This window comes from Spinacia oleracea, chromosome 5, assembly GCF_020520425.1.
Source record: "Spinacia oleracea cultivar Varoflay chromosome 5, BTI_SOV_V1, whole genome shotgun sequence".
NCBI lineage: Eukaryota > Viridiplantae > Streptophyta > Magnoliopsida > Caryophyllales > Amaranthaceae > Spinacia > Spinacia oleracea.
The window spans coordinates 63,184,302-63,210,853 of record NC_079491.1 but is presented as its reverse complement, the minus strand read 5'-3'; the positions used below and the strand labels follow the sequence as shown (position 1 = coordinate 63,210,853).

Genomic DNA, 26,552 nt, shown 5'->3' with positions numbered 1-26,552 from the left:
GATCTCTAGAAGAGACTTTATACATGATAGAAGATGAAATTCAGGTACCTGATAATGAAGAAATTTCGATAAATTATATCATGTCTGGAATTACATGGAACCGAAATCAAATCGACGTCGATGATGTTTTTGCATGCAACGTAGCATTTAATGTTGTGGATGATGATGAGGATCATGAACCAAAGTCTATTGAAGAATGTAGACATAGAGATGATTGGCCAAAGTGGAAGGAATCAATTGAATCAGAATTGAAATCTCTTGCAAAAAGAGAAGTATTCGGACCTGTAGTCCGTACACCTAAAGATGTAAAGCCAGTGGGACATAAATGGGTCTTTGTGCGAAAGAAAAATGAAAATGGTGATATTGAAAGATATAAAGCAAGATTAGTTGCACAAGGATTCTCACAAAGACCTTGAATTGATTATGAGGAGACATATTCTCCTGTGGTGGACGCAACAACTTTTAGATATATAATCAGTCTGGCAATGAGAGAGGGACTTGACTTACGCTTAATGGATGTAGTCACAGCTTATTTGTATGGCCCACTGGATAATGATATCTATATGAAACTCCCAGAAGGATTTAAGTTGCCAGAAGCAACAAAATCAAGTTCTCGAGAATATTTCTCTATCAAATTGAATAGATCTCTATATGGATTGAAACAATCTGGGCGTATGTGGTATAATCGCCTTAGTGAGTACTTATTGAAAGAAGGCTATAAGAATGATCCTAATAGCCCATGAATTTTTATAAAGAGATTTGGATCAGGTTTTGGAATAATTGTAGTGTATGTTGATGATCTAAACATTGTTGGAACTCCTGAAGAGATTTCCATGACCGTGGAATGTTTAAAGAAAGAATTTGAAATGAAAGATCTTGGAAAGACAAAATTTTGCTTGGGGTTACAAATTGAGCACCTAAAGAATGGAATCCTTGTGCATCAAACAACATATACAGAAAAGGTGCTAAAAAGGTTCTCTATGAATCAAGCACATCCATTTAGTAGCCCTATGGTTGTAAGATCACTTGAAGTGGATAAGGACCCTTTCCGTCCTCGGGAAAATGATGAAGAAATTCTTGGTCCTGAAGTACCATACTTAAGTGCAATTGGAGCATTTATGTATCTTGCTAGTCATACAAGACTTGACATATCATTTTCTGTGAATTTGTTAGCAAGGTTTAGCTCATGCCCAACCCGTAGGCATTGGAATGGGATTAAACATGTACTTCGTTATCTACAAGGTACGAAAGATTTGGGTTTATTCTTTCCTAATTTATCAAAAGAAGGTTTAGTTGGTTTTGCAGATGCAGGGTATTTATCTGATCCTCATAATGGCCGATCACAAACTGGATATCTATTCACATGTGGAGGTACTGCCATTTCTTGGCGTTCTATGAAGCAAACTATTGCAGCTACTTCCTCTAACCATTCTGAGATTTTAGCAATTCACGAGGCTAGTCGTGAATGTGTATGGCTAAGGTATGTGATTCAGCATATAAGAGAAGATTGTGGTTTATCTTCTGGGAAAGAGGCACCAACAGTTTTATATGAGGATAATGCAGCATGTATTGCACAACTCAAGGAAGGATACATCAAAGGTGATAGAACAAAGCACATCTCACCAAAATTATTTTTCACTCATGAACTTCAGAAGAATGGCGATATAAATGTCTTGCAGATTCGTTCAAGTGAAAATTTGGAAGATTTTCTTACTAAGGCGCTCCCAACTGCTACATTTAAAAAGTTGATTCACCTCATTGGATTGCGCCGTCTCAAAGATCTTCAGTGATGTTGTCATTAGGGGGAGTAAATGCGCGATGCACTCTTTTTCCCTTAACCATGGTTTTTCCCACTTGGTTTTCCTGGTAAGGTTTTTAATGAGCCAGCATTTCATGCGCATTATAAGGGATTGTATTGTTTTGGATAATGGACATCCAAGGGGGAGTCTTATAAAATACATATATTAGAATGGATGGCCATTATACCCTTACCCCTATATGTGTATATATTATATATAGGACTTTGGATATGAATGAATAACAAGATAACTGACAGTTTCTCCCTTTCTCTCTACTTTCATAATAGGTAGAAATTTATAATAGGAGATTCTTACTCCGCTGTGCTAATAGTTGCAAAAGAAGTATAGGATGTTGATTTAATATCCTGTTATGATTCATGCAAATAAGAGTTCCTGAAGAGCCTATACATTATGTTCTTAAACATCTAGCCCTATGAGTTTTGCATATAAACATCCCTACATTTATATGATATTATCAAAACTCTAAAAGATTGTTTTAAAATATCATCTAAACCAGTAGTTTGAGTATTTGAGAGTTTTAAAATATAAATATTAATTTACTCATGAAATGAAATGAATTCTTGTACAAATATGAATCATCTTAAAATATAATATAAAGATATGTAATGTCCTTCCAATTGATATTATGTTATGGTCCAGAAGAACCATATTATAACATTATTAGCTATATTATACCTCCAAGTTGGACGATGATATTGTTATTTATATCATGTATTTTCATCAAAGTATATGACCAAAGAAAGTTTCATCATTATTGATAGAAAACTACCATTTATGACCTCCAGAAGAAGGTATATATGTCCAATATGTATGGATAAGTTTTGTACAAGAAAATGTATTTATCTCAGGTGAAGTTAAAGTATTATTATATTATGAATCGGGAAAATTGAAAATAAATGTATCGAATGAGATAGAGAAAAACACATGATCTTACATGTATTATTTTAAAAATATTGGTGATATAAATATTCACCTCGTATGTTCAAGTGGAGAATTGAAGATTCAAGTTAAACTTTGGAGAATCAATTTTCAAGGACTCTATGCTGCTACATTTAAGAAGCTACTCAACAATATTGAATTGATTGCACTAGAAGATCTCAAAGATGTATTCATCAGGGAGAGAAATACGCGTTGAACTCTTTTTTCCTTAACCAAGATTTTGTCCCATTGGGTTTTCTTAATAAGGTTTATAATGAGGCAACATCTCAAGCGTGTTATGCAAATGATGTACTCTTTTTCCTTCACTAGGTTTTTATCCCACAGGGTTTTCCTAGTAAGGTTTTAACGAGGCATAATCTTAAATAATGGGCATCCAAGGGGAGTGTTATGAAATATTATGTGGTACCCATTGTATCCCTAGTATATTTTCAGAATATTCTAGATCATAGGGTTTATTGTTCTCCAAGCAAACTCTATTCTATTGTATATATATATACCCCATTGTTCATGGAACACAATAGTTTTCTCATAATTTATCTTCTCTTTTCTCTATGTAATTCACAACATAATAAAACATAATAAAACCTAATTAATCTTTATTTTTCCTTTCACTTTTCTTCGCTTTTTTCTTTCCTCTCCATCCCTGCCCTTCCCTTTTCTTGATCCATATCCTCTAGTGCCCTTCACCAAGAACAACACTCCATTTTTCTGCATCCACAAACATAGGAATCAATGTGCAAGCAATCAAATTCGAAAAATAAAATACTTCTATTCACGTTACTACACCACTAATATTGAATAACCCAAATCAACCAATAAAAATTTAACAATACGTCTAATTAATCATTAAAATAAATACTCCCAATCAATCAATAAGTCTGAATTGGAACATACCCATCATTCCATCCACAATTACCAAAATTTAATCATTTTATCAATGTAATTAATAAAATTGATATGAAAACAATTAACTTGAACCCAGAAGTTACTCAATACCCGAATCCAACTAAAATTTAAAAATCCCAACCACTAAATTAGAAAACAACTTTGTCTCCATTACTAGATCGCTTCTTGGGATAATTCAGATAAGATCAATAATCCATGCTTCGAAACCTTATCAGAGCTCAATTTTGAGCTTTGCGGACCAAACAAAGGTACTCTCATGCACCTCCTCCATCGTGCTCAACTTGCGATTCTAATATCTTTAATTTTGTCACCATTTTCTCTCCCCTAAATCTAGTTTTTTAGTGGATTTGTTGAGATTTGGGAGGAAGAGAGAGGAGACGTGACTTGTATTTCTTTCAGATTAGTATATAGATCCTGATTATCAGGATTCTTGTGTTTTGTTTATTTGTTTGTTTATATCGATCATGATTTTGCGCATAAGAGCACACAATTTGGGAGAAGTAGTAGCGGCGGCGGGAAGGAGGACAATGTTGTTCGTTGTTTCGGATGCGATGTTGGTTCGGTGAAGTATGGAGATTGATTAGAAGATGGTTGAAATTTTGAAGATTTTTTAATGCGAAGATGGAAATGTTAATGTTAAACCCAATATGGCAATGCGTTTCAGTTTTGGTATATTACTAGATATTTATTTAGGAGATATATTATGTTATTATAGGGATAAATTTGTTAGTATATTGGTTTCTCCTAAATTATAATATTCTAGCAATATTGTGTTTCCTAATACTAGGGATAGGGTTAGGAAGTTGGGGTATATAAATAGGGATTTATATATCATTAGATTGACATGCTTGAGATCCCGAGCTTGAGTATAGTTTGAGAGAAACACATGTGAGGTTGATTGATTGTATTATTAATAAAAGTTTTGATTAATAATACAAGTTGGGACGTGGATATACCACGTTATTATATTGTGTGTGATTGTGATTTGTCTAGATTGTTATATCGTACCATTCCTAACAAGTGGTATCAAGAGCGAAGGTTCTTGATGGAGAAATTCGGTGGAAGGTTCGAGATTCAATTGTTCAATGGAAGGAACAATTTTTCCTTATGGAAGAGCACGGTAAAAGATATCCTAATCCATCAACAGTTGTATGGAACCCTTGAAGACAAGAATCCTAACGATGTAGAAAGGCAAAGTGGAAAGACATGAAGTTACATGCGGCATCGACAATCCGGTTGGCTCTTACACCGGAAAATAAGTATGATGTTCCTGAGGAAGATAACCCTAAAAGTTTTTGGGAGAAGTTGACAAAGACATATCAGTCCAAGTCTTTGGCCAATAAGTTATTTGTCAAGAAATATTTTTTTGGACTTGAGATGGAAGAAGATGGAGATTTGAGAGATCATCTGAATTGTTTCAATTGCTTGATCAACCAACCGAATAATTTTGATGAAAATTTAAAGGATGGGGACAAAGATATTCTTCTACTTGTGTCTCTACCAAAGAAGTATAAAATTGTGATTACTTCTTTGTTGGTGGGGAAAACGAAGTTGGCTTTGGAAGAGATTATTGTTGTTCTTCTAGATAACGAAAAATTGATGAAGCAAGGATCGGGTGACTTATCAGATGGAGGAGCATTCGTGGTAGATGCATGTGACAATAAATTTGGTAAGAAACATATCCCTAATATTATGTGTTTCTATTGCGGATAGTTGGGTCATATACAAACTATGTCTCCCAAAGAAAAAGAAGACTTGAAGGAGTTGAAGATAACTCGCGAGAAGGGACGTGTTTCGTATGCGAAAGGAGATGACGATGATGTTGGTGATGCTCTTTTGGTTCAAGAAGATAAGGGGCCAAAGGACGGTTGAGTGCTTGACTCGGGAAGTTCTCATCACTTATGTGCTAGGAGGGAATGGTTCTCATCCTATGAAGAGTGTGAAGGGAAGATGGTTACTTTACCGGATGGTAAGAAGTTAAAAGTTGACGGCATTGGTGAGGTTGCGGTTAAACTCTGCAATGGTCGTGTTCAGAATTTAGTTGAAGTGAGGTACGTACCAAAGATAGAACGGAATCTAACTTCATTGGGTAAATTAGATGGTTTGGGTTATACTATTATGGTGAACAACAGTAGTTTGGAGGTCACTGAAAAAGGTTCGGTGATGCTCAAAGGTTGGAAGAACAAAAGAAATATGTTCGTGTTAGATGGAGATGTTCTTGTTCGAGGGGAGACATTGTCTGATGGGCGATGTTGTTTCAATTAATGATGACCGTTAAATCTGTTGTGGAACCATATTGGGTTGAAGGAAAGACATTGTTAATATTAAACCTAATATGGAAATGAGTTTCAGGTTTGGTATATTACTAGATGTTTATTTAGGAGGTATATTATGTTATTGATTCCTATTTTACAAGTTGTATTTTAGGGGTAAATTTTTTAGTATATTGGTTTCTCCTAAATTTTAATATTATAGTAATATTGTGTTTCCTAATACTATGACTAGGGTTAGGAAGTTGGGGTATATAAATAGGGATTTATATATCATTAGGTTGGCATGCTTAAGAACCTGAGTTTGAGCATAGTTTGAGAGAAACACATGTGAGGTTGATTGATTGTATTATTAATAACGGTTTTGATTAATAATACAAGTTGGGATGTGGGTATACCACGTTATTTATATATATATAATTTGTCTAGATTGTTATCTCGTACAATTCCTAACAGGCATGATTGAGTAAGGAGCGTTGTAGGGGTGGTGGTTAGGGTATAATCTCAAGACCACCAGGGAAGCTCCAAGTGAAGAGCTAGTTCCCAGAAAAAATTAGCACAGGAAAGAGAATAGAATGGCAGTGGGGAGAGAAAAATAAAGGAAAAATAATATCAATACTATTAATTAAGACTTATTAGCTGCTAACCCCTAACGGCGTTAGACTTCCATTAAGTCCAAAGGTATATGGTGCATTTTTGAAAAATTATGGATATTTTATGTATTTTGAAAACATGAGGGATACGTGGTGCATTAAGTAAAACTTCGGGGGCATTTCATGAAAAATCGAAAAAGATAAATTTGTCAAAAACTACCTTATCAAATCAAAAGGTCGTGCACGCAAAAAGTGTACAATAAATTTATTGTACACCGAGATATTACCCAAATTCTTGTAACTTTTACCTAATTTTTTTGTAACTTTTAATATGTTTTTATTAACTTTTGTATTATATAATAAAAGTTGATAGGTAAACATTTTTAAAGATTAAATGATTAATTTTATACATTATTAGTTACTTTGGAAAAATAATTTTTATTAAAAAGAAAAAATTTATCACTAAAAAATAGATAACTTTTACATATATAAGGGTAACTAACTTTTATGCATTTTGAGTTAACTTTTATTCCGGTGTACAATATTTATTGTACACCACTTGTAAATAAGAATTTGTGTTTTAAAATTGTGTTTTTGCAAAAACCTAACTTATAATTTCAGGTGTTATAAGATAGTTTTTCACAAAAAAAAAAACAATTTTATAAGGTATTTTGACGTAGGAAGGATGGCGGCACGATTTGACAAAAAAACAAATCATTGAAAATTGCTGAAACGATTTATACTAGTCGGTCCTCCGGTGTCCGATTGCTTAATAGTATATGTTTTCGGAAATGAAAAGCGGGCCCACGAGTTTAACACACGGCGATGCCGTGATTGATGGGCTTTTTAGGCATTCGAATTCGTTTAGGGATTGAAAACTGTAATTTAATTATTTTTGACTTTTGTTTTTAATTCTTTTTCGTATTAGGGTTTTGTGTTAACTATTTAAACACTTTATTTTCGTCATTAGAAATCAACTATTCTTTTGATAATAAAATTCTGAGAGTATCTCTTTTCTGGTGGATTTCGGAGTTTTTACAGTTTTATCGCTTGTAAATCTGTTGGTTCGTTCTTAAGATTAGCCCTTGCTTTTCTTGACACATTCCGACTGCGTCATATTTTTTGACAAATTTAATTGCTTTCTATGAAGAGTGTTTTAGGCTCATCCCTTAATTAATTTCAGTTTATTCGATCTTGTCGTATGTGTAGCTATCATTTGTCTGTAGATTTTGAAGGAAAAACCTTGTTAGAAATGTCCCTAATTGTTGGCCAATAAAGTTTACAATTCTTCGAGAAAGATTTATTAGCAACTCTTCAGTTAAAAATTTCATAGGCTTATTGGCATGAAAAACTAATTAATCTCACGCCATTCACATTCATAGATCCAAAAGCTAGGCATATATCAGATGCCTACACTGTCTTACATGGTACATAATCTTATTGAGTAAGAATCCAAAACCTGGGATCTAATATATAACTAAAAAGAGAAACTAAAACTAATTAAACATCTTTTAATTACAACCTAAATTTAACAAGGGTTTGGATGTCAAACGGAATTGCTTCATGATGGCTTGTTTTCTTGAAAGCTCTTGAACCTAAAATGCTATGCGCATTTGCAGTTGGATGATACCCATCCCAAAAATAATATGCATTTCTATCTTTGCATATTGTTGAAGACTCTTTGCACTGAAAATCATCCCTTAATGATTTGCAACACGGTTTATTTATCACCGTGATTCCTACATGTGATCAAATATTAATTAATGTTTTGTTCAGGGAATATATGAGTTATAAGGATATTACTAAAAGAATAAACATATATGTAATTGAAATATTTGAGTTTTATTAGATCGAGACAGACCGTCTTTTGGATGGCCGGCCATTCCTTGAAGGTTTATGTAAGTAAACTTAGCATCATGGTGTTTGTGGTTAAGCTCCGCCACAAACGTCCTAAGCTTAGCATTAAAGAAAGAAACAGCAGTGTTCATTTTATCCACACAAGGTGTAGTAGGACGATGTCGAGTTACTGAACCTGGGGAGCACCCTATGAGTCCCAATCCAAACACCGCAACCTTTCTTGCACCATTTTCATACAACATCTTCAAGTTCAACACCAACATTTATATTAGACTGTAACATAGTGGGCGATCGACTAACACTACAAAAAATTGTACCATTAACGACAGGAAATCCCGTTGCTAAAAGCCAATAATATTTGATTAATGACGGGATTTCCTGTCACAAACCCGTCGTTAATGGAAAATCCCGTCGTAAAAGATATTTGCGACGGTTGTACGTTCCAGTCTTTGATTGGTTGTTAGCCCTTGCGACGGGATTTTTGACCCATTCGTAATTAGATTGTCGTTAAAGATACAAATTCTTGTACTGTAATCAAATAATTATTTACCTATTAATTGATAGGTACGTACCCGTAGAGCTTGTTGGTAGGAACGAGTGAGAGAAGCAGCATATGTATCGACGGTGTATTTACGGCTAGTTTTGTATTGTCCTGCCGGTCCGTAGTAGTTGTTGATGTAGTCATTGCTGCCTATGTTGATCGTGTACAAACATTGTTTTAAATACCCATGAGCTGATCCATTTACCATTGCATTCAATTTTGAGATTATTCTTTTGTGATGTCTAAGCTGCATGTCCAGAGTTACTATCTCACCCTAATTAAGAATTCAAAATGTCACTATATTTACCAAACACAATACCTCTTAGTAGCTTCTTACTAAAATTCAATCATTTATAAGGAGTAATACGTACTACTTTTAATTATTTCTTGTATTGTACCAAGTATAAATTAACAAAATCATACAATAAATAATTAAATAAAGAGAAATTAGTTAGAAAATACCAAATGTCGACCAGTTTCTGGACGAATACCAGCCGCGCCAGATGCATAATTAACACCAATTCGTATATCATGTCCCTTTGTTGCGCTAAACGGTGGAATGTGACGGTGGAATCCTAACTTCTGGCCTGCAACAAAAACTAACTTGAATTCTATACCAATTATGATATTCATAAAACTCTAGCGCAAACTTAGTTTATCTAACTATCTTAAGCAATGCTGGAGCTAGAATGACGCTACGATTATGGGCTTCTGTGCAATTATTTAAAATGAGGTTCTCGTTCAATTTTTTTTTTAAAGTATAAATAAATAGCACTTTAACGCAAAACCTTGTTGGTTAATAAACACCAACCCCTTAACCACTACTCCAACTTTGTTTTTGTTTATCTTTAAAAAACTAATTATATTATATCTTAAATTTATGGCTCTGTTCTGTCGCTCACCTCGCGTCACCTCACAACCGCCACGTGCTGATCTTAATGGTTATCAATATCTTTTTTTTTTCTAGAAAACTAAATTGAGGGAGTTATGGAAAATTTTCACCTTTCTTCCCCTCAATTTTCACCATTTACTCTCATTTTCTTTTAAGGACCCAAACAAAATAAAACTAGTTTGGAATTAGGTTTTTCCTTATAATATGTTTTCCATGAAAAATAATTTGACAATAAAAACGTTTTACACCCTACAAAGCAGATCCTATATACAGACATACTACGTAATAGTTATTTATTGTCAAAACCAATTATGTAAATGATGTTAATTGTTGAACTTCAACGTAAATGACTTACTGTACTCTACCCGTATTATGTACTTCAGTACTTGTACTACGTCCTAGTAGGGGTGTTCATTACCGGGTACCCGGTTAAACGGGTACCCGGATGTGCGGGTAGTCAATCTTTCGGCCCATGCCCCGACCCGGGAAAACCGGGTACCCGGTTAGCGGGTACCCGATTATCTCGGGTCGGGTCATAGGGTACCCGTTTCCTTTAAAAAAAAAATCGAACTCTTTCCAACTTCGTGTAACTCCGTATGGGCATGTCCATTAAACCATGACTACAAGATATTATTAACTAAAAAGATAAAAGAAAACACATATAATTGCAAAAGTCAGGAAGCACAACGTATGAATTAAGTTTCTTCAAAAAAAAATCGTATGAATTAAGTTTATATTCCAACAAATCAACAATAGCACAGAGCTATAGCAGCGAAGATGAAGGCTTGAATGGAGCGGTGGTGCTTGTGCGGGGTGGAGCTTGCCTTGATCTTGCGAGACCGGTGGTGAACTGGTGATGTGAGGATCTCGAGATCTGTGAGAGAGAGAGGAGGAGTGAGGAGGACTGAGGAGCCGCGACTGACTGAGGAAGAGTCGAAGAGAGAAGAGCGGCGGAGCCGCTGAGAAGGGTGGGAGGTTGAGTGTTGAGAGAATACAGAGTAGTAGAGTACAGAGGAAGAACGAAGAAGCGAAGGAAAGTAAACCCTAGTTTACTTGTTTTTGGGCTTTGTTATGACTTATGAGACTTATGACTCGAGAAACTTTGCCAAACACTGTTGACCTGCTGTACCCAAAATTCCAAATAATGGGAGTTTTTTTTTTTTTTTTAAACGGGTATATTCGGGTACCCGTTTAACGATAAGGGAGGCCCATGCCCCGACCCGGTACCCGGGATTTTTACCGGGTCGGGTACCCGGCCCATTTATTCCTAAAAAATCTGTATATTACCCGCTTTAAATGTACCGGGTCGGCGGGTCAGCGGGTCGGGTAATGCGGGTCGGGTAGTTTTGAACACCCCTACGTCCTAGTACTATAGTTTATGCAAAAGTTTACAATCACTACAAGAATGTGTATCTTTAACGACAACCTAATTACGACGGGTCAAAAATCCCGTCGCAAAAGCCTTTTGTGAGGGGGTAAACTACCAAACAATGACGGGAATAACCGTCGTAAATGTCTTTTACGACGGGTTTGCGACAGATTTACGACGGGATTTCTATTAACGACGGCCCCCTTTTATGACGGGTTCGCGACAGGAAATCCCGTCGTTAATCAACGATTATTGGCCTTTCGCGACGGGATTTCCCGTCGTTAATAGTACAATTTCTTGTAGTGAATATGGGTTAATTATCATGCATTATAATGTACCTAATCGATATCTTTAAAATAGAAATAGTAAGAACAAAAAGCTCAATTTGTCAAAATGAGTATATATATCAAGTATTATTCGGACCTAGCTTGTTTAATTTCAGGAAGACTTTTCAATGGCTACAATAAAATGGTAGCCACTATAATTGTACTAAATCTCAACCGTTCGATTTTAAAGACCGAATCTTATCCGTTTATTTGTTTGACCACAATCTTTCAAAATAAAAAAAATAAATAAAAGAAAAATAAAAAAGATTTTAAACAAAAAAACAGTTTGCAACACCGAAAAAATAACTGCTTCACAAAATCCATTTACATACTCTGTAAAAACAAAGCAGAATCATGTTATCTGGAATTTTAACCACCCAAACCCACAAAAATAAGAATAATACGTTAGTGTCATCTTTAACCCACCGAACAATCATTAGTTTTATGAAATAAAACATATTCGGACACTCGGTACCGATTAAAATTACTATTCCTAACAAAATGTTGAACTTAATTTTGGGGATTTATATAGCTTTGGTTGTTTTCGTTCTAATGGTGCTTTTTTTTTTTTTTTTTAATTTTAATTAAGCAAACTCAGTTTTACACAAGTTAATAATTGTAAAATGAAAAATACATAGGTTGATGATAACCATGGAGTTTCAGAGAAGATAAGAAAACGAAAGAAGTTATTTTTTTATAATATTTTTTTTGTCATTTTCTTCATTTTTTTAAAAACATATTTTAAAAATAAATAAATTAAAAGTCAAGTCAATAGAAAATAAGTGATGTTCATTTAATACATGTAAATATAGGTCAAGATTAAAAGTTTATAATGGCTACCAAATTAATGTAGTCATTGTAAAATCCTCCTTAATTTCATGTATGCACAATAAAACCAAGGTAAGAATGAAGTACAAACCAATTACATCAATGGCAGTTTGTCCATTGGTAAAGCGTCCAGTGGGTTTTCCAGTCGGAAAATCAATTCCATAAGGATGATAATTTGCTTTGGCTTTGGTCTTTAAGGGATTATTGTTGCCGGGATCCGATAACGAATCACCAAAGATGAAGAAGCATGGTACTAGAGGACTTGCACGAACCACTAGATTTGTGATAGAAATCAAAATGAAGACAAATAAAGATGAATATCTCAACATCTCCTCTCTAGGGCCGGGATGGCGATCGCGATGGAGATGATCAAGCTAAGTAGTACGATTAATTAGTCATAATAAAGAGTATTTTGTGATAACCGCATAATGCGCATAAGCGCATATATAGACGATTGGCTATCAAAGTATTCAACTTTTTAAAGGTGACCATTCTTTTATTTTTGGGAATATCTTCTTATTTCTATATTTGGATTTTTTTTTTAATTTTTTTTTACGGGAAAAGTTTCAAAAGATGATGATTGCATACTTTAGTAGTTTACCAAAACAAAAATTTCCGTTATTTAATTTCTACTTTATCTAGTCTACTTCCTATGTTCATTAATAGATGCATTGTATTGACTTTTTACACTATTTATTTATTTATTACCTTGATCACATTTATTAATAACAATATGTAAGAAAGATTTTATATTTTTAATTGCTATTGGTTAATCTTAATATTTTTCAAAATATCTACATTTTTATTAGTATATAATTAAAAATATTTATTGTCAAAGTTGACACATACTACTACATTTCTTATCAGATGCAACGCCTAAAATCGTTGCATTAGGCATCAAAATCCGTCACATTAGACCTAATGCGACGACAAATGACCCTTGCATCCGGTGGCGTTGCATTAGCCCAGAATTTCAAACCCCCCACCCTAAAAAAAAACTTCATCCGATTAAGAAACCCTAGAAATTCATAGTTAAACATTAAAAAAGCAAAAAATTACCAGGAAATGTTCGATTATCCTCGTAATTTGCCCCAATTCAAGCACTTCAACACCATCAAAAATCAAATAAACAAACATAATTACATCAAAATTGCGATTATCAAAAATTAATTTCTGCAATGATCGTAAAACAAAGCCTAGAAATTCAAACCCCCACCCTAAAAAAAAACTTCATTCGATTAAGAAACCCTAGAAATTCATAGTTAAACATTAAAAAAGCAAAAAATTATCAGGAAATGTTCGATTATCCTCGTAAGTTGCCCCAATTCAACCTTGTGAATCGATCCAGCGACGTGAGAAGAGAATTTTCGCAGCCAATGGCTAGACCTGCAAGAAATTCGATTAGCTCAGACCAATTTGTGAATTGCAGATCAAATGCTTAGACCTTTCGAAACCCTAACTTTGAACACGCTCTCAGTCTCTCTCCTCTCAGTTTCTTCGGTGGAGTAATGAATTGTTTGTCTTTTTTCTAATTTTTGATTTACATTTTTTTTAAAAAAAAAGATTGGGAGCCAATGAAGGGCGCGTGATTTGAAATTTTTGGAAATAGTAGGAGGGAATAAACTAAAAGACTACTGCTGAAACTATTCAATACCATAACCGTTGCATTAGCCTCACAAGGTGTTGCATTAAACAACCTAATGCGACGGTTTATCACAGCCGTTACATTAGCCCAACTTTCTGATATGTTATAGAGAAAGCCGTCGCATTATCCTTTTTTAAACCGTCGCATCTGATTAGAAATGTAGTAGTGACAATTATTTACGCATGATTTCAAACATTAATATTTTCAAATATGGATAAGAAAAAATTATAAAAAGTTGATATTTAAAAAACATTTATTGAAATGAATCTAATAAGCCTACACGACTATGTTTTTTCTTAGGTATAAATCACAAAATAAAGTCAAAGAAGCATGTGTGATTAGTGTCAAAAACCTAATTGTGTCGTGTAAATGAGAACGGAGGAAATATACATATAATATAAATAGTAAAAAAAATTAATATGATGTATCTACTAGTATGAAATAGAAAAAGTACGAAATACTACGTATGTAAATAGTTTTATGATACTAAAAAATTATAAAATCTAACTAAATCTTACCAACTATTTTGGATATTTGCTACTGACTTCGTGTTTTAAAAATGGATGGGATAAACTTGTTTTTTAATGATTGGTTCTACAATTTGTAATTAGTGATACAAATACGAGTAGAGTAGAGTTAATGATTGGTTCTACAATTCGTAATTAGTGATACAAATATTAGAAGAGGTTGAGCATAGGAATTAGCGGGAGATATTGACGTGAATCTATAATATTATGACTAATTATTATGTCTTCCATTGATTGAATAATGGTACTATATATTACAGTGATCTATAGTATTATGACTAATTCTTATGGCTTCCGTTGATTGAATGATGTAACTATACTACGTGTTCCGGTGTTGAAACAATGGGCTTCGGATGAAGGTCTTATTCGTTGATGTGGAAGATGTAACTTGCTTGAGTGAGTTGTGTCCGAATTTACCTGCACAATGAACAATGTAACTGGCCTTGGGGAGTTCCGAGAAAAGCTCCTCCGATTCCTAAGTAAGAACAATGTTCGAATTCTAGAGAGAGAGTTCTCTAGAGAGTAGTCTTAAGCCAATAAATTGGATGTACCTTGAGGTGTGAGCTTTGACGGCTTATTTATAGTGTTTGTGTAGTAAATGTCCTATATGTCATTTATTAGTTGATGGGCCTTGGGCCATGTGGGTGGATGATTAGCCTTTGATGGGTAAATGGCTTGTATGTTGTTGCTGTAACCATTTGGGCTTTTTGGATGTTGCCCCAATTGGGAGTCAATTGGGCACCCCAAACAACATGCCCCCTATACCCGGTCCATTTGGAATTAAATGGACGGCTATTCATATGTTAGAAGTCCAAAAGTCCCGCCTCTTTATTCAAAAAGGTGGTTTTAAATTCATGCATTGATGACAAGTGTCGATCGTCTCTTCAGTTTCATTTTGATCGTGAGGCATAGTTTTAAGTGGAAGTTTGGCGGTTTCTGGGAGGTTCCCCTATAAAAACTCGTCCCAATTTATCATTTCAAACTTTATCCACACTATTCTCTCAAAACTTCACAGAATTTTGGCGATTTCCTCTTTCGAGTTTCTTTATATCTTTGCAAATTCACTGGGTATCTACTTCGGGGATTTGCGCCGTTTGACTCGTCGGCGAATTCCGCTTCGGTGGAAGGTAATTTGTGTTGCATATTTGCACAATATAATAATAATAATAATAATAATAATAATAATAATAATAATAATAATAATAATAATAATAATAAACATCGGCATAACGTGGTTCGGGATACCATTGTTGATGTTTGTTATCGGTCTGAGATTTTGGCGCGAAAAGAGGTTGTGAAGGAAATAATGCCCTTGGTCCAAGTATGCATTAAATGTTAAGTCTAATAAATGCGGTTCAGTATTAATTAACAAGTTAATAATTCAGTGAGATCAAGTGAGCTGAATGCCTAGCTAGAGGCCGCTTCAGTTCAAGTGGAATTAATAATATTAATCGACAGCTTACTCTTGACTGAACCCGTAGGGTCACACAAATAGTACGTAAACGGATCAAGTATTTAATGGCATTAAATACTCCATCTATGGATATTCGGAATCGACGGATCTCGGTTTCAGTGGGAGCTAAGATCGTCAAAGGCAAGCAAATGAATACTCCGGAAACGATGATATTGCCGGAAACGGAAATATAAATATTATCCAAGTCGTAGATGTTGCCGGAAACGGAAACATGGTACGTATCGGAAAATATTACTGGAAATGGAAATATTACCGGAATCGGAAATATTGCCGGAAACGGAAATATTGTCTGAATCGAAAATATTATCGGAATCGGAAAATAATTCCGGAAACGGAAATATTAAATATTCGGTTTTTTCATGAAATGCCCCTGAGGTTTGCAATAATGCACCAAATACCCCTGCGCGTTTCAAAATTCATAGAATACCCCTATTTTTTCCAAACTGTTAACCAAATACCCCTATTATGACTTTCCGTTAGTACTCCGTTAAGTCATGTTTATAATTCATAAAATACACCTACATATAAAGTTATTGCATAATATACACCTATTTATAAAGTTCTTTGCATCAAATACCCAAAATTCCTTTAAAACTGCAGAATTTGAATCCAACGGCTAGTTTGAATTTCTAATTTTCCTAGCAATGAAGTAGAGCAGTTTGTAACAAATTTCCAGCAATAAATAGGAATTATATTCCATAAAAAGCCGATTAATTTGCAGAGTAGCTTTACAAAAACTCTGATTATATTGCTATTGCCATATACATTTGAAAGTCTATAAAAGCTCTTGAAAATTCAAAGTAAGCCGGTAATAATACCCTTGCAATGAACATTTACAATCACTCTTGTACTACAATGCATCACATTCTTGGTTACCTTGCTTGAGCCATTTCCACCCTTAAGAAAGAACTACACCAATAGAACGCAAATTAGTTTTGCAGTCCCAATTCCAACAGCAAACCAAAGTAATAACTTTAAATATTCCGCCTTTAACCTTCATTTGATAATCTCTTTGCAGCTGAATCGTGTTTATGTCACCAGCTTTACAATAGAGCTTTAACGGATGACTGATCTTCAGAGTGTTGTTCAGAGACATGATATAATGATGTTCAGGAATTTGAGATGCAATGTGCCATAAAAGTAAGGTTCTTGGTAGCATAATTGGGTTAGAAACAAAGTCAACAATGCCTGCCCTGTATTGTTGTTTTCACACTTTCCCAGTCCATTTGTGGAACCCCCGCTAATTCTGACTATTCACCTAAACCCTTGCCTTCAGATCTCGTACTTCACAAACTTGATAGTTCCATACTTGATACTTAATTTGTTGTTTTAGAATTTAGATAACTATCAACTCTTCCCATTATTTCAATACCTTTCAACCCAAATGTAGTTACTCCATCATCACACAGTACCTCACAAAAATTGAGCGGCTTTCAAGCATATTTCTCTCTTCTCCCACCTCCCATGGCTTCCGATTCTCTCCCCTCCCATGAAAATGGCGCCCATACCCCCAAGAAACCCAAGCTCAATTTGTCAATCACCTCCCCCTCCACCAACAACAACCACAAGAAGATCGAACAAGATCAAACCGCTCTCAAAACCCTAATTTCTCCCACCGAAATCGCCGCCGAATTCACCCACCATGACCACGCCAACAACATACGTTTCTGGTGTTGTCCCTCCTCCGTCATCTCCGCCCAACGATGGTGGCAGCTCCTCTTCCTCCGCCAACCCGATTTTTTGTAATTCTCTCTCCTCCGCTCTGGGATCAACTCCTCCCGCCGTCTTCTCCTCCCGTTAATCAATGCCTCTCACCTTGATGAAATCTCACTCGTCGACAACGCCAATGGAGGAGATAGAGAGTTGACCGGGTCACCGATGCCATCGACGGTGCAACAGAGAAAGTCAAACCCTGGCCGAGGTTGGCGACGGTAGCGGGGGCGAAGATGGTGACGGGGTGAGGAGTGGTGTTGGTTCAGTGGGAGGAGAGAGAAAGTTTGGGTGGGTTGAGTGGGAGAGAGAAAGTATGCAGATGAATGAGATTTAAGTCACATAAGGCTAAAAATGTAAATTCCTATTAACGGAGGACTAACGGACGTTAAGTCCAAGTGTATTTTATGAACAGTTGGAAAAAATAGGGATATTTTATGAATTTTGAAACGCGCAGGGGTATTTGGTGCATTATTGCAAACCTCGGGGGCATTTCATGAAAAAACCATTAAATATTTGTTCGAAACGGAAATTAATTCCGGAATCGGAAATATTAAATATTATTCGTATCGGAAATGAACTCCGGAACCGGGAATTTAATCGGAAGCGCATCGTACGAATTAGCATCGGACGAGGCTTGCTAGACGAAGGCCCAGCACGAAGCCAGGCCCGCGCCCAACAAGCCAAGCGCCCAAACACGGAGCTGCCACAGCCTCGCCAGGCCCAACGCAAGGCCAGGCCCAGCAAGGCCATAGGCGCGCGCGGGCTTATGCTCGTTGGCTGCGAGGCAGCGCCTGCTCGTGTGGGCCGCAAGGCCTGCGCGGGTGCGTGCGTTCCTCGTGGTCGTGCAACACTCGTGTTCGTAACGAATCCTAATCCTATTGGAATTCGTGCATTGATTAAATCCTAATCCTAATCCTAAGAGATTAAATTTATTATTTAGAGTTCTAATAGGATTCTAATTAATAAATCCATATCCTAGTAGGATTATAATTCCTTTCCATAAACTCTATAAATATAGGCCTAGGGTCACATATTTAACAGACGATTTTGAAGTATTCAAAGGTAAGATTTTTAAGCAAAAATCAGCCAAACACTTGCAACCCAAATAGCCGAAAATCCTAGTAACCTTAAGGGCGATTCTAGTTGGTCAAGCTTAAGGAGGATCCGGACGTGCTGTGGACTATCTACGGAGGGACGACACTTGGAGTCCTAAAGACTTGTTCTTGTTCGGTTCGGGCGCAGCTAGGGAGCGCACGCTACAAAGTGTATGCATCTGAATTATGCTAAATGATTATGTGTAAATAATATGTTTCCTGGCTTTATGGTTTTTCCGCATGATTTATGTTTATTCATATGTATCATAACCTAACAGTGGTATCACGAGCCTCTTATTATTTTCATAATCTAAATTTTTATGACCTAGATTTGAATCCATGTTAAATTGGAAATTAATTGATTAATAAATTTTCGATTTTTCGCCCTAAAATTATGAAATTAATATGTTTTATTAATTTTTCATTAATTTTGAATTAAAAATTTTAAATTTTATGAAAACGCTCATGAATGTTGCACGCACAAAGCATTGGAAGCTACGTGTCACCCTTAAGGGGTGTTGTATAGTGCGGGCACGCGACGACGAGCAAGGGAGCTCGTCGCCCGTACGGTACGAATGCAGCGAGCAACATAGCGTGGCGCGCGCGCGAAGCAAAGGAGCTGGCCGTGTGTGCTATGCGATGGGCGAGGGCGAGGGACAAGGCAGGCGAGCAGTCGCGTGTGGGCAGCAAGCGAGCTGCGCCACAGCGCGCACTGCCTCGCGCAGCGAGCGCTGGCGCGCGTGCAGCGAGCGGTGCCTTGCGAGGGTGAGCAGCAGCAGACGCGACACAGCACAGAGGCTGCGCGCATCGTGGCCAGCGATGGCTGCGTGTGCGTGTGGCCTATGGCTGTGCGTTGCGTGGTGATGTGCGTACCTTGTGTTACGATTAAATCGTTTTAAATTTTAATTTGAGATTTTCAGTTTGAGTAATTTTAATGAATTTTATAATTAATAATTTAAATTGTTTTCTTGGATTTTAATTTTGAATATTATAATTATTATAAATTTTAATTTATCACCAAAATTAAAAACCTTGAATTAATTTAAATTCAACTGAAAAATAAATTAAATAAGTGGATTCAATTATAAATTTATATGAGCTTTAAATTTTAATTAAATTTGTATGTTTCCGGTTAGACTAGAAATACATTTTTATGTTTAAAATTAGTAAAGCATATGAATTTATTGGTTTAAGTGGGAGCAATTTTAGTCATAAACTCTTGATTAGGTCTACAAATCCTTTAAGGTTAAACAACTTGATTAGAATTAATAAGGACTGAATAATTGGTAGATTATTGGTGCCCTTGATTAATTGCTGCAAATATTTATGTGATGCTTAACGTGTTTTACTAACCAGCTATGTGGGCCATTCATGATAATGAATGAGTGAATGGTATATATTGTATATGTACTGTTTTGCAGGTTATGAAGTGACTAGTATGGCCCAAATAGGATAGATAATATGGTCTGCGTACCATTAATTTGAATGTAATTGGTCTAAAGCACCAAATTTATTTTTTAATTCAAATATGGTCTGCGTACCATCAAATAGTTGTAATTAGTTTAATTATAGCTTATCCTATTTGAAGAAAATGGCGCCTCCCATGGTGAAATTCAAGACCGAGTTTCCAATGCATTTTCAAGACGGACTTTGAAGTTGAAGCTTCAAGATGAAGTCGGGCCATACTAGATCACATTTATCTTATGCATGCTTTAAGTTATTTATTGCTTTTAAATATGTCTTAAATATGCATGAGATTGTGGCTTGACTATGTTGCATGATTAAGGATTTTAGTTCACTTAAAATCTAACCAACATAGTAAGAGCCTTAGGTTCCAAACTTAAAAATTGAGTTAAAAGGTGCCATGCCAAAATAACACTTACTTGGATATCCTTTTTTCATCGATCTTAGTAATAGTTTTCCGCCATAGCGAGGTGTTACTTATCGATACTAAGGGGGTAAGGTACACAAATAATTGTGAGTACATGTTAGTTTTGGTGAAACTCAACGATATAAGTAAGGAGTCCTTTTATGTCGTGGCAAAATCTAAAGGGTTACCTAATAAGTTCTTAGACGTACCTATCAACCAAGAGTAGTTTCTAGACTATTAGCAAAAGGCTTTTGCTTACCTAAAAGGTTTTAGAATTGAGTCTAAATACATAATGTGCTTAATTCTTCAATGGTTTTAGGGTCTTGGAATCATTTTATTCACACCTGCCGGAACAATAAAATCGAATAAAATGCTAATAACTTGTTTGAATTGCATGTTTGCTTTAATTTTCAAGTTATTATTCATGATAAATGTTTAGACTTTGCATGCTTCAATGTATGTTTTAATTATTGTTTATAATTAAATATCTTGCACTGCAGTAAATCCTTTTAGAAAGGTAACAGTAACTTTCCTCGATTGGTAGTGAATCTAAGAACGATTCACGGAAATGAGAGAAAATGAGCAATTTAAAATGTACGTTTCTTTTAGCGACTTTTATGGTTGTTTTCGAGTATCAATCGAATGGAAAACCAATTGGTGCTTGTGAATTTAAAATACAATGTAGTTTTGAGATCATAAAGCATTGAGTTTAAACGCTCAACTTTACCAATGGTTAACAACCTAAAATCTTTTTCCATTTAATTCTCGAATGAGTCTAGACCCTAGACATTCGAATAGATCGATGCTTAGAGAACTTTAGAAGCTTCTGGTAAGATCATCTAGTTTAAACAAAACATTCAACATAAATAAAATGGTAAGAACTTTGTTGAAGTAACATTAGACATATCTAAACAAAGTATAAAAGTCAACACTAGAGAATTCAATTCTTAAGACAATAAGAAAGGGTACAAGAAATAGGAAAACAAAGGAACAAATGAAAGGAACTTACAATTCCGTTTCTACCTATAAGTTTATGTTTAAATAGCAGTAACCTAGAAATCAAACTTCCTTGGTATCATATACCGCTTGAGGTTCTTACTTCGGTAATAACTCAAACAATGGAAGCTAGGCTACACTAATGACCTACAAGTGGGAAATGAAGCATGGCAATGCTACGTTAGTTGTAGGGTCATCTAGTTTGTTTTATGTCCTTTCAAGGCTGGAACTTAATGGCTATTTTGTTCCATAATCAGCATACCTAAATTTCTGTTTTCAAACACAGAAAGACTCACATTCAAGAAAAACAAAAACAATGTTTGTTTGTTTATTTGAATGAAATGGTCAATTACGGGCTGAGTCAATATGCTTGATTAAAACAAACAACTCTTTACCAATAAGAACTTTACTAGGTTCAAATCAACCCCTTGATTTGAGTTCCACTAATCTTTGGCATTGTTGCTTAGACCATATCAACAAGTTAACATTCAAAAGCTCTATTTTGATGGACTTTTGAAAGTTCATTGATTTCTAGATCAATTTAAGACAACTAGTCTTACTTGTTGAAAGTAACAAAAGATATGAACTATTGTTAGAACGCCTAGACGATAGAGTTCAAAGCTAAAGAAAGGTTTTATGACTTTATTATTTCACACAGATTTGAGTGAATATAGGTTTATTTACTCAATGTGATATAAGTTTGAATCTGTTTGGCTAGTTCAAAGATTCAGAAGTATAAATCCCACTTGGCAAGAAATCACAAAGATCTAGGTTAGATCATGTTGATGATTACTTGAAGACCAAAAATGATCATCAATGATTGTGTGTAGTAAATTCACAATCTAGCTCCATAAGATATGGCATATCTAAGTTGAATGATCAAAGTCAATTAGTACTTGATTCTATCAATGATGAATCATAAAGGCTTTTCCTATAATTTCTAAAACAAAATGCTCAACTACCACCAAACTAAACCAAATTCGTCAAAGCTATTGAAAAGTAATTTCAGAATATCTTTTCATAATATATATCTAGAGAGTTGTTAAACTCAGTGGGAGCTTAGTGTTTGTTGTTCAACAAACTAAGGCCCAAGTATAGATATATGTTTCATTGTGATTTATTCAAATGAGACACAAGGGTATTGTTTCTACCACGAATTTTTGAGAACATAATGTTTGTTTGCACGAAATAATGTCCTTTTGGAGATTCGTTTCCAAAATGACAAGTGGGAGAAAATAGACCTCGAAAGTCTTCGAGGCGAACGAAAAACATAAACGGACATTCAGGAGGCTTTTCGAAGTTCTTTAGAAAATCAGAACATGTATTCTTTAAGGACTTTAGAAGTGGCTTTAAAGAATAGACATCTCTTAGAAGACTTTACAAGTGCTTCAAGGAGAATAGAATATTCAAAGGACTTTCAAGTGGCTATTGATATTCTATTGTTTGATGTTCTATACCCAAGTAGGCATAGAGTTAAGTCACTGAAACTATGAGATTCTTCTATTAGATAGTAAAGAAACATGGAGTTCAGGCCACTGAAGCTATGCGATTCTTCTAATTAGATAGTGAAAAAACCTACAACTTGCAGTCAAACTATTATCATGTAGATTAATGAGTTTGTGACCTGTAAGAAAGCTATGACGAAACCTAGATTCCCTAAAATGGTTAGAGGCCATATATAGACTCAATGTTTTAGACGGTTAAAGGCCATAAAACATACTTAATGTTTTGATGAAAAAATTGAAATTTTGTTGATTTGCAAGAATAGTTTCACACCTATTGGTTGCAAGTTTGTTTTAAGGATAAAAACCATCAAACATTGAATTGTGTTAACACACAAAGCTAGATTAGTTGCTAAAGGTTACAAGCAAATTCATGACATGGATTGTGTTGAAACCTCATGCATAATCGTAATGCTCAAATCTATAAATCAAGCAATGATTGCATATTGGTACATATGGCAATTGGATGACAAAACGTATTCCTCAATCAAATGTTGGAAGAAACTATGTACATGGTATGTCATAGGATTTGTGGATCCAAATAAATACTTGAAAAGGAAAGCTAGCTTATGAAATCTAAGTACAGATTTAAGCAAGCAATTGGGAATTAGAAATGTATTTAGTGAAGCTGATAAGTATTTTAGTTTCATAAAATGTACATGACTTATATAAATATATAAAAAGTTTAGTGGGAGTACGTAAAACTTAATTGGTCCTATGTGTATCACAGACATATCTCTCTATTGTGAAATAACATTCAAATGCTAATGACTTAGATTTGAAATTATTCATCAATGATGGACCATGGTGAAACTTAGTACATACTGGGTATTAAGATCTATTTACAAAGATCTTATAATATTGTTTTGGATTAAGTAATGGCATTTACTAAATCAAACACGAAAGTCTCCATTGGAGACATTTGACCCATATGAATAAATCTAAGTAAAGGGTGTTTGAACTATGTAGCATTTACTAAGTTAAATATCAAAGCATCTAAGTGAGATTCTTAACCTATATTATATGTCAAAGAATTTAGCTGGATTCAGTATCTACGGGTATTGAATGAGCTAAAGTTACATGAATAGAATTCAATTGGGAATTATTCTGCAAAAGAATTTATCATGTATGATATAATATGAGGATCGCCAAAAACGTATCATATGACTTTAGGCATGACGAACATATACCAATCTCTATTGATCTAAGTGAAGATCAACTAGATTGAGATCAAGAATACTTATGGTACTTGAAAAGGTACATAGGAATAGTTCTTGATTCAAGGAAATAAAGATATGCTAAATATTGATGCCACACGCATAAACACTGGCAAAGGATCAAGCAAGACCCTTTGGAGTTAACCATTGGCAAGGACGAGCTATAGAGCATCGTGTTTTGAAACGGCAACATGGATTGGAGACCATGAGTTGTTGCGTGGGAAATTAAAATATTAATTTCTATGTTCTAAGATACAGCTGGAAAGTATTCCACATATATGTGAACTGCTTGGATAAGTAAATCCAAACAAAGCATCACTAGCAACCTAAACAGTTGAAGTAAAAGTACTTATTGCCTAAGAAGCAATAAAACAGGGTTGTTTATGTTAAAGAGTTCTTCATTGAACTTGGGTAGATCACATGTCTGTTAACTTAATAGTTCTTCATTGCAAAATGCGTCGAGCCACTATTTAAGTAAGAAAGACTAGATCACATAATAAACAAACTCAAAAGATCTTATCATCGATCTCGAAGAACATTCGATGAAAAGGATATTAAGATTGGCAAAGCATGATAACTAAACCTATGCAACAAGTGAGAAACAACACTCACATTGTGGCACTGGAAATCAAGCATAGCTTTGAATTCCATGAACTGTTTTAAAGATGGGTTTGAGGCCCATGGTTGTAAAACATTGGGGTTGAACATTTATCATATATGAAATGCATTTTCATATTCCATTTAATCTTGGTTTAGTATTAAATGATGAGTCCCTTCAATTTGACGATATATTCAAGATAGACTGTCAGGACCAGTCCTGTGACTAAGAAATGTCTATCAAGTGAACTTGAATGTCAAAAGTTGAAAATGGTCCCTGGTCGGAGTTTTCTATAAAGATGGACGCATAGAAAACGTTAGACGACTAGAATGCAAGATGACTAGTAGTTCTGTTTCTTGAACTATGTGGACATGGCAATGTCATAATCATTTGCATAGATACTTACTTTGGGAAGACTAGTATCGGACAGACCTATGAAACTTTACTGTAAGAGATGAAAATCTGTCATAAGTAAATTTCATTAAAATTATTAGACACTAAATCCTCAATACCTGAGTGATTTGAGATTACTTGTTTGAGAACTGGTTACTTTGACGTTGACCAACCGTCGCACCGTAAAAGGAGGCTATAAAGGCAACGCTCAGGTAATCACCTATCAAACGAAGTCTAATCTCAAGATCGCAAGATTGGGATTGTCCTCCCATAAATCGGGATGAGATGCTTAAAAGTTGTACAAGGCCACTCGGAGAGCTAGAAACAGTAAAATGCATGGTCGTGCTCAGATGAATCATAGGCTATGATTATCTGTTTATTTGATCAGTTGAACTCTGAAACCGAGAAACACCTCTGGACATAATAAGGATGACAACTCTTACCTTATGTTCAAGAGCAAGCATCGAGCGACAAAGGAATTAGGAAATGCACACTTGTCCCTAAGGACAAGTGGGAGACTGAAGGAAATAATGCCCTTAGTCCAAGTATGCATTAAATGTTAAGTCTAATAAATGCGGTTCAGTATTAATTAACAAGTTAATTCAGTGAGATCAAGTGAGCTGAATGCCTAGCTAGAGGCCGCTTCAGTTCAAGTGGAATTAATAATATTAATCCACAACTTACTCTTGACTGAACCCGTAGGGTCACACAAATAGTACATAAACGGATCAAGTATTTAATGGCATTAAATACTCCATCTATGGATATTCGGAATCGACGGATCTCGGTTTTAGTGGGAGCTAAGATCGTCAAAGGCAAGCAAATGAATACTCCGGAAACGATGATATTGCCGGAAACGGAAATATGGATCGTATCGGAAATATAAATATTATCCAAGTCGTAGATGTTGCCGGAAACGGAAACATGGTACGTATCGGAAAATATTTATGGAAATATTACCGGAATCGGAAATATTGCCGGAAACGGAAATATTGCCGGAAATAGAAATATTTTCTGAATCGGTAATATTATCGGAATTGGAAAATAATTCCGGAAACGGAAATATTAAAGATTTGTTCGAAACGGAAATTAATTCCGGAATCGGAAATATTAAATATTGTTCGTATCGGAAATGAATTCCGGAACCGCGAATTTAATCGGAAGCGCATCGTACGAATTAGC

General features: G+C 35.1%; 1 protein-coding gene across 1 annotated transcript; it reads right to left on the bottom strand.

The window, feature by feature from the left end:
* Positions 1–7,872: 7,872 nt before the first annotated feature.
* Positions 7,873–12,809, bottom strand: LOC110798341 (GDSL esterase/lipase At5g45670). The gene is made up of 5 exons (XM_022003520.2): positions 12,433–12,809; positions 9,389–9,513; positions 8,958–9,200; positions 8,390–8,627; positions 7,873–8,267 (listed from the first exon to the last, which is right to left on the bottom strand). The coding sequence occupies exons 1-5, from the start codon at positions 12,668–12,670 to the stop codon at positions 8,044–8,046; spliced, it is 1,068 nt and encodes a 355-aa protein (XP_021859212.2). The 5' UTR covers positions 12,671–12,809; the 3' UTR covers positions 7,873–8,043.
* Between the last annotated feature and the right edge of the window lie 13,743 nt (positions 12,810–26,552).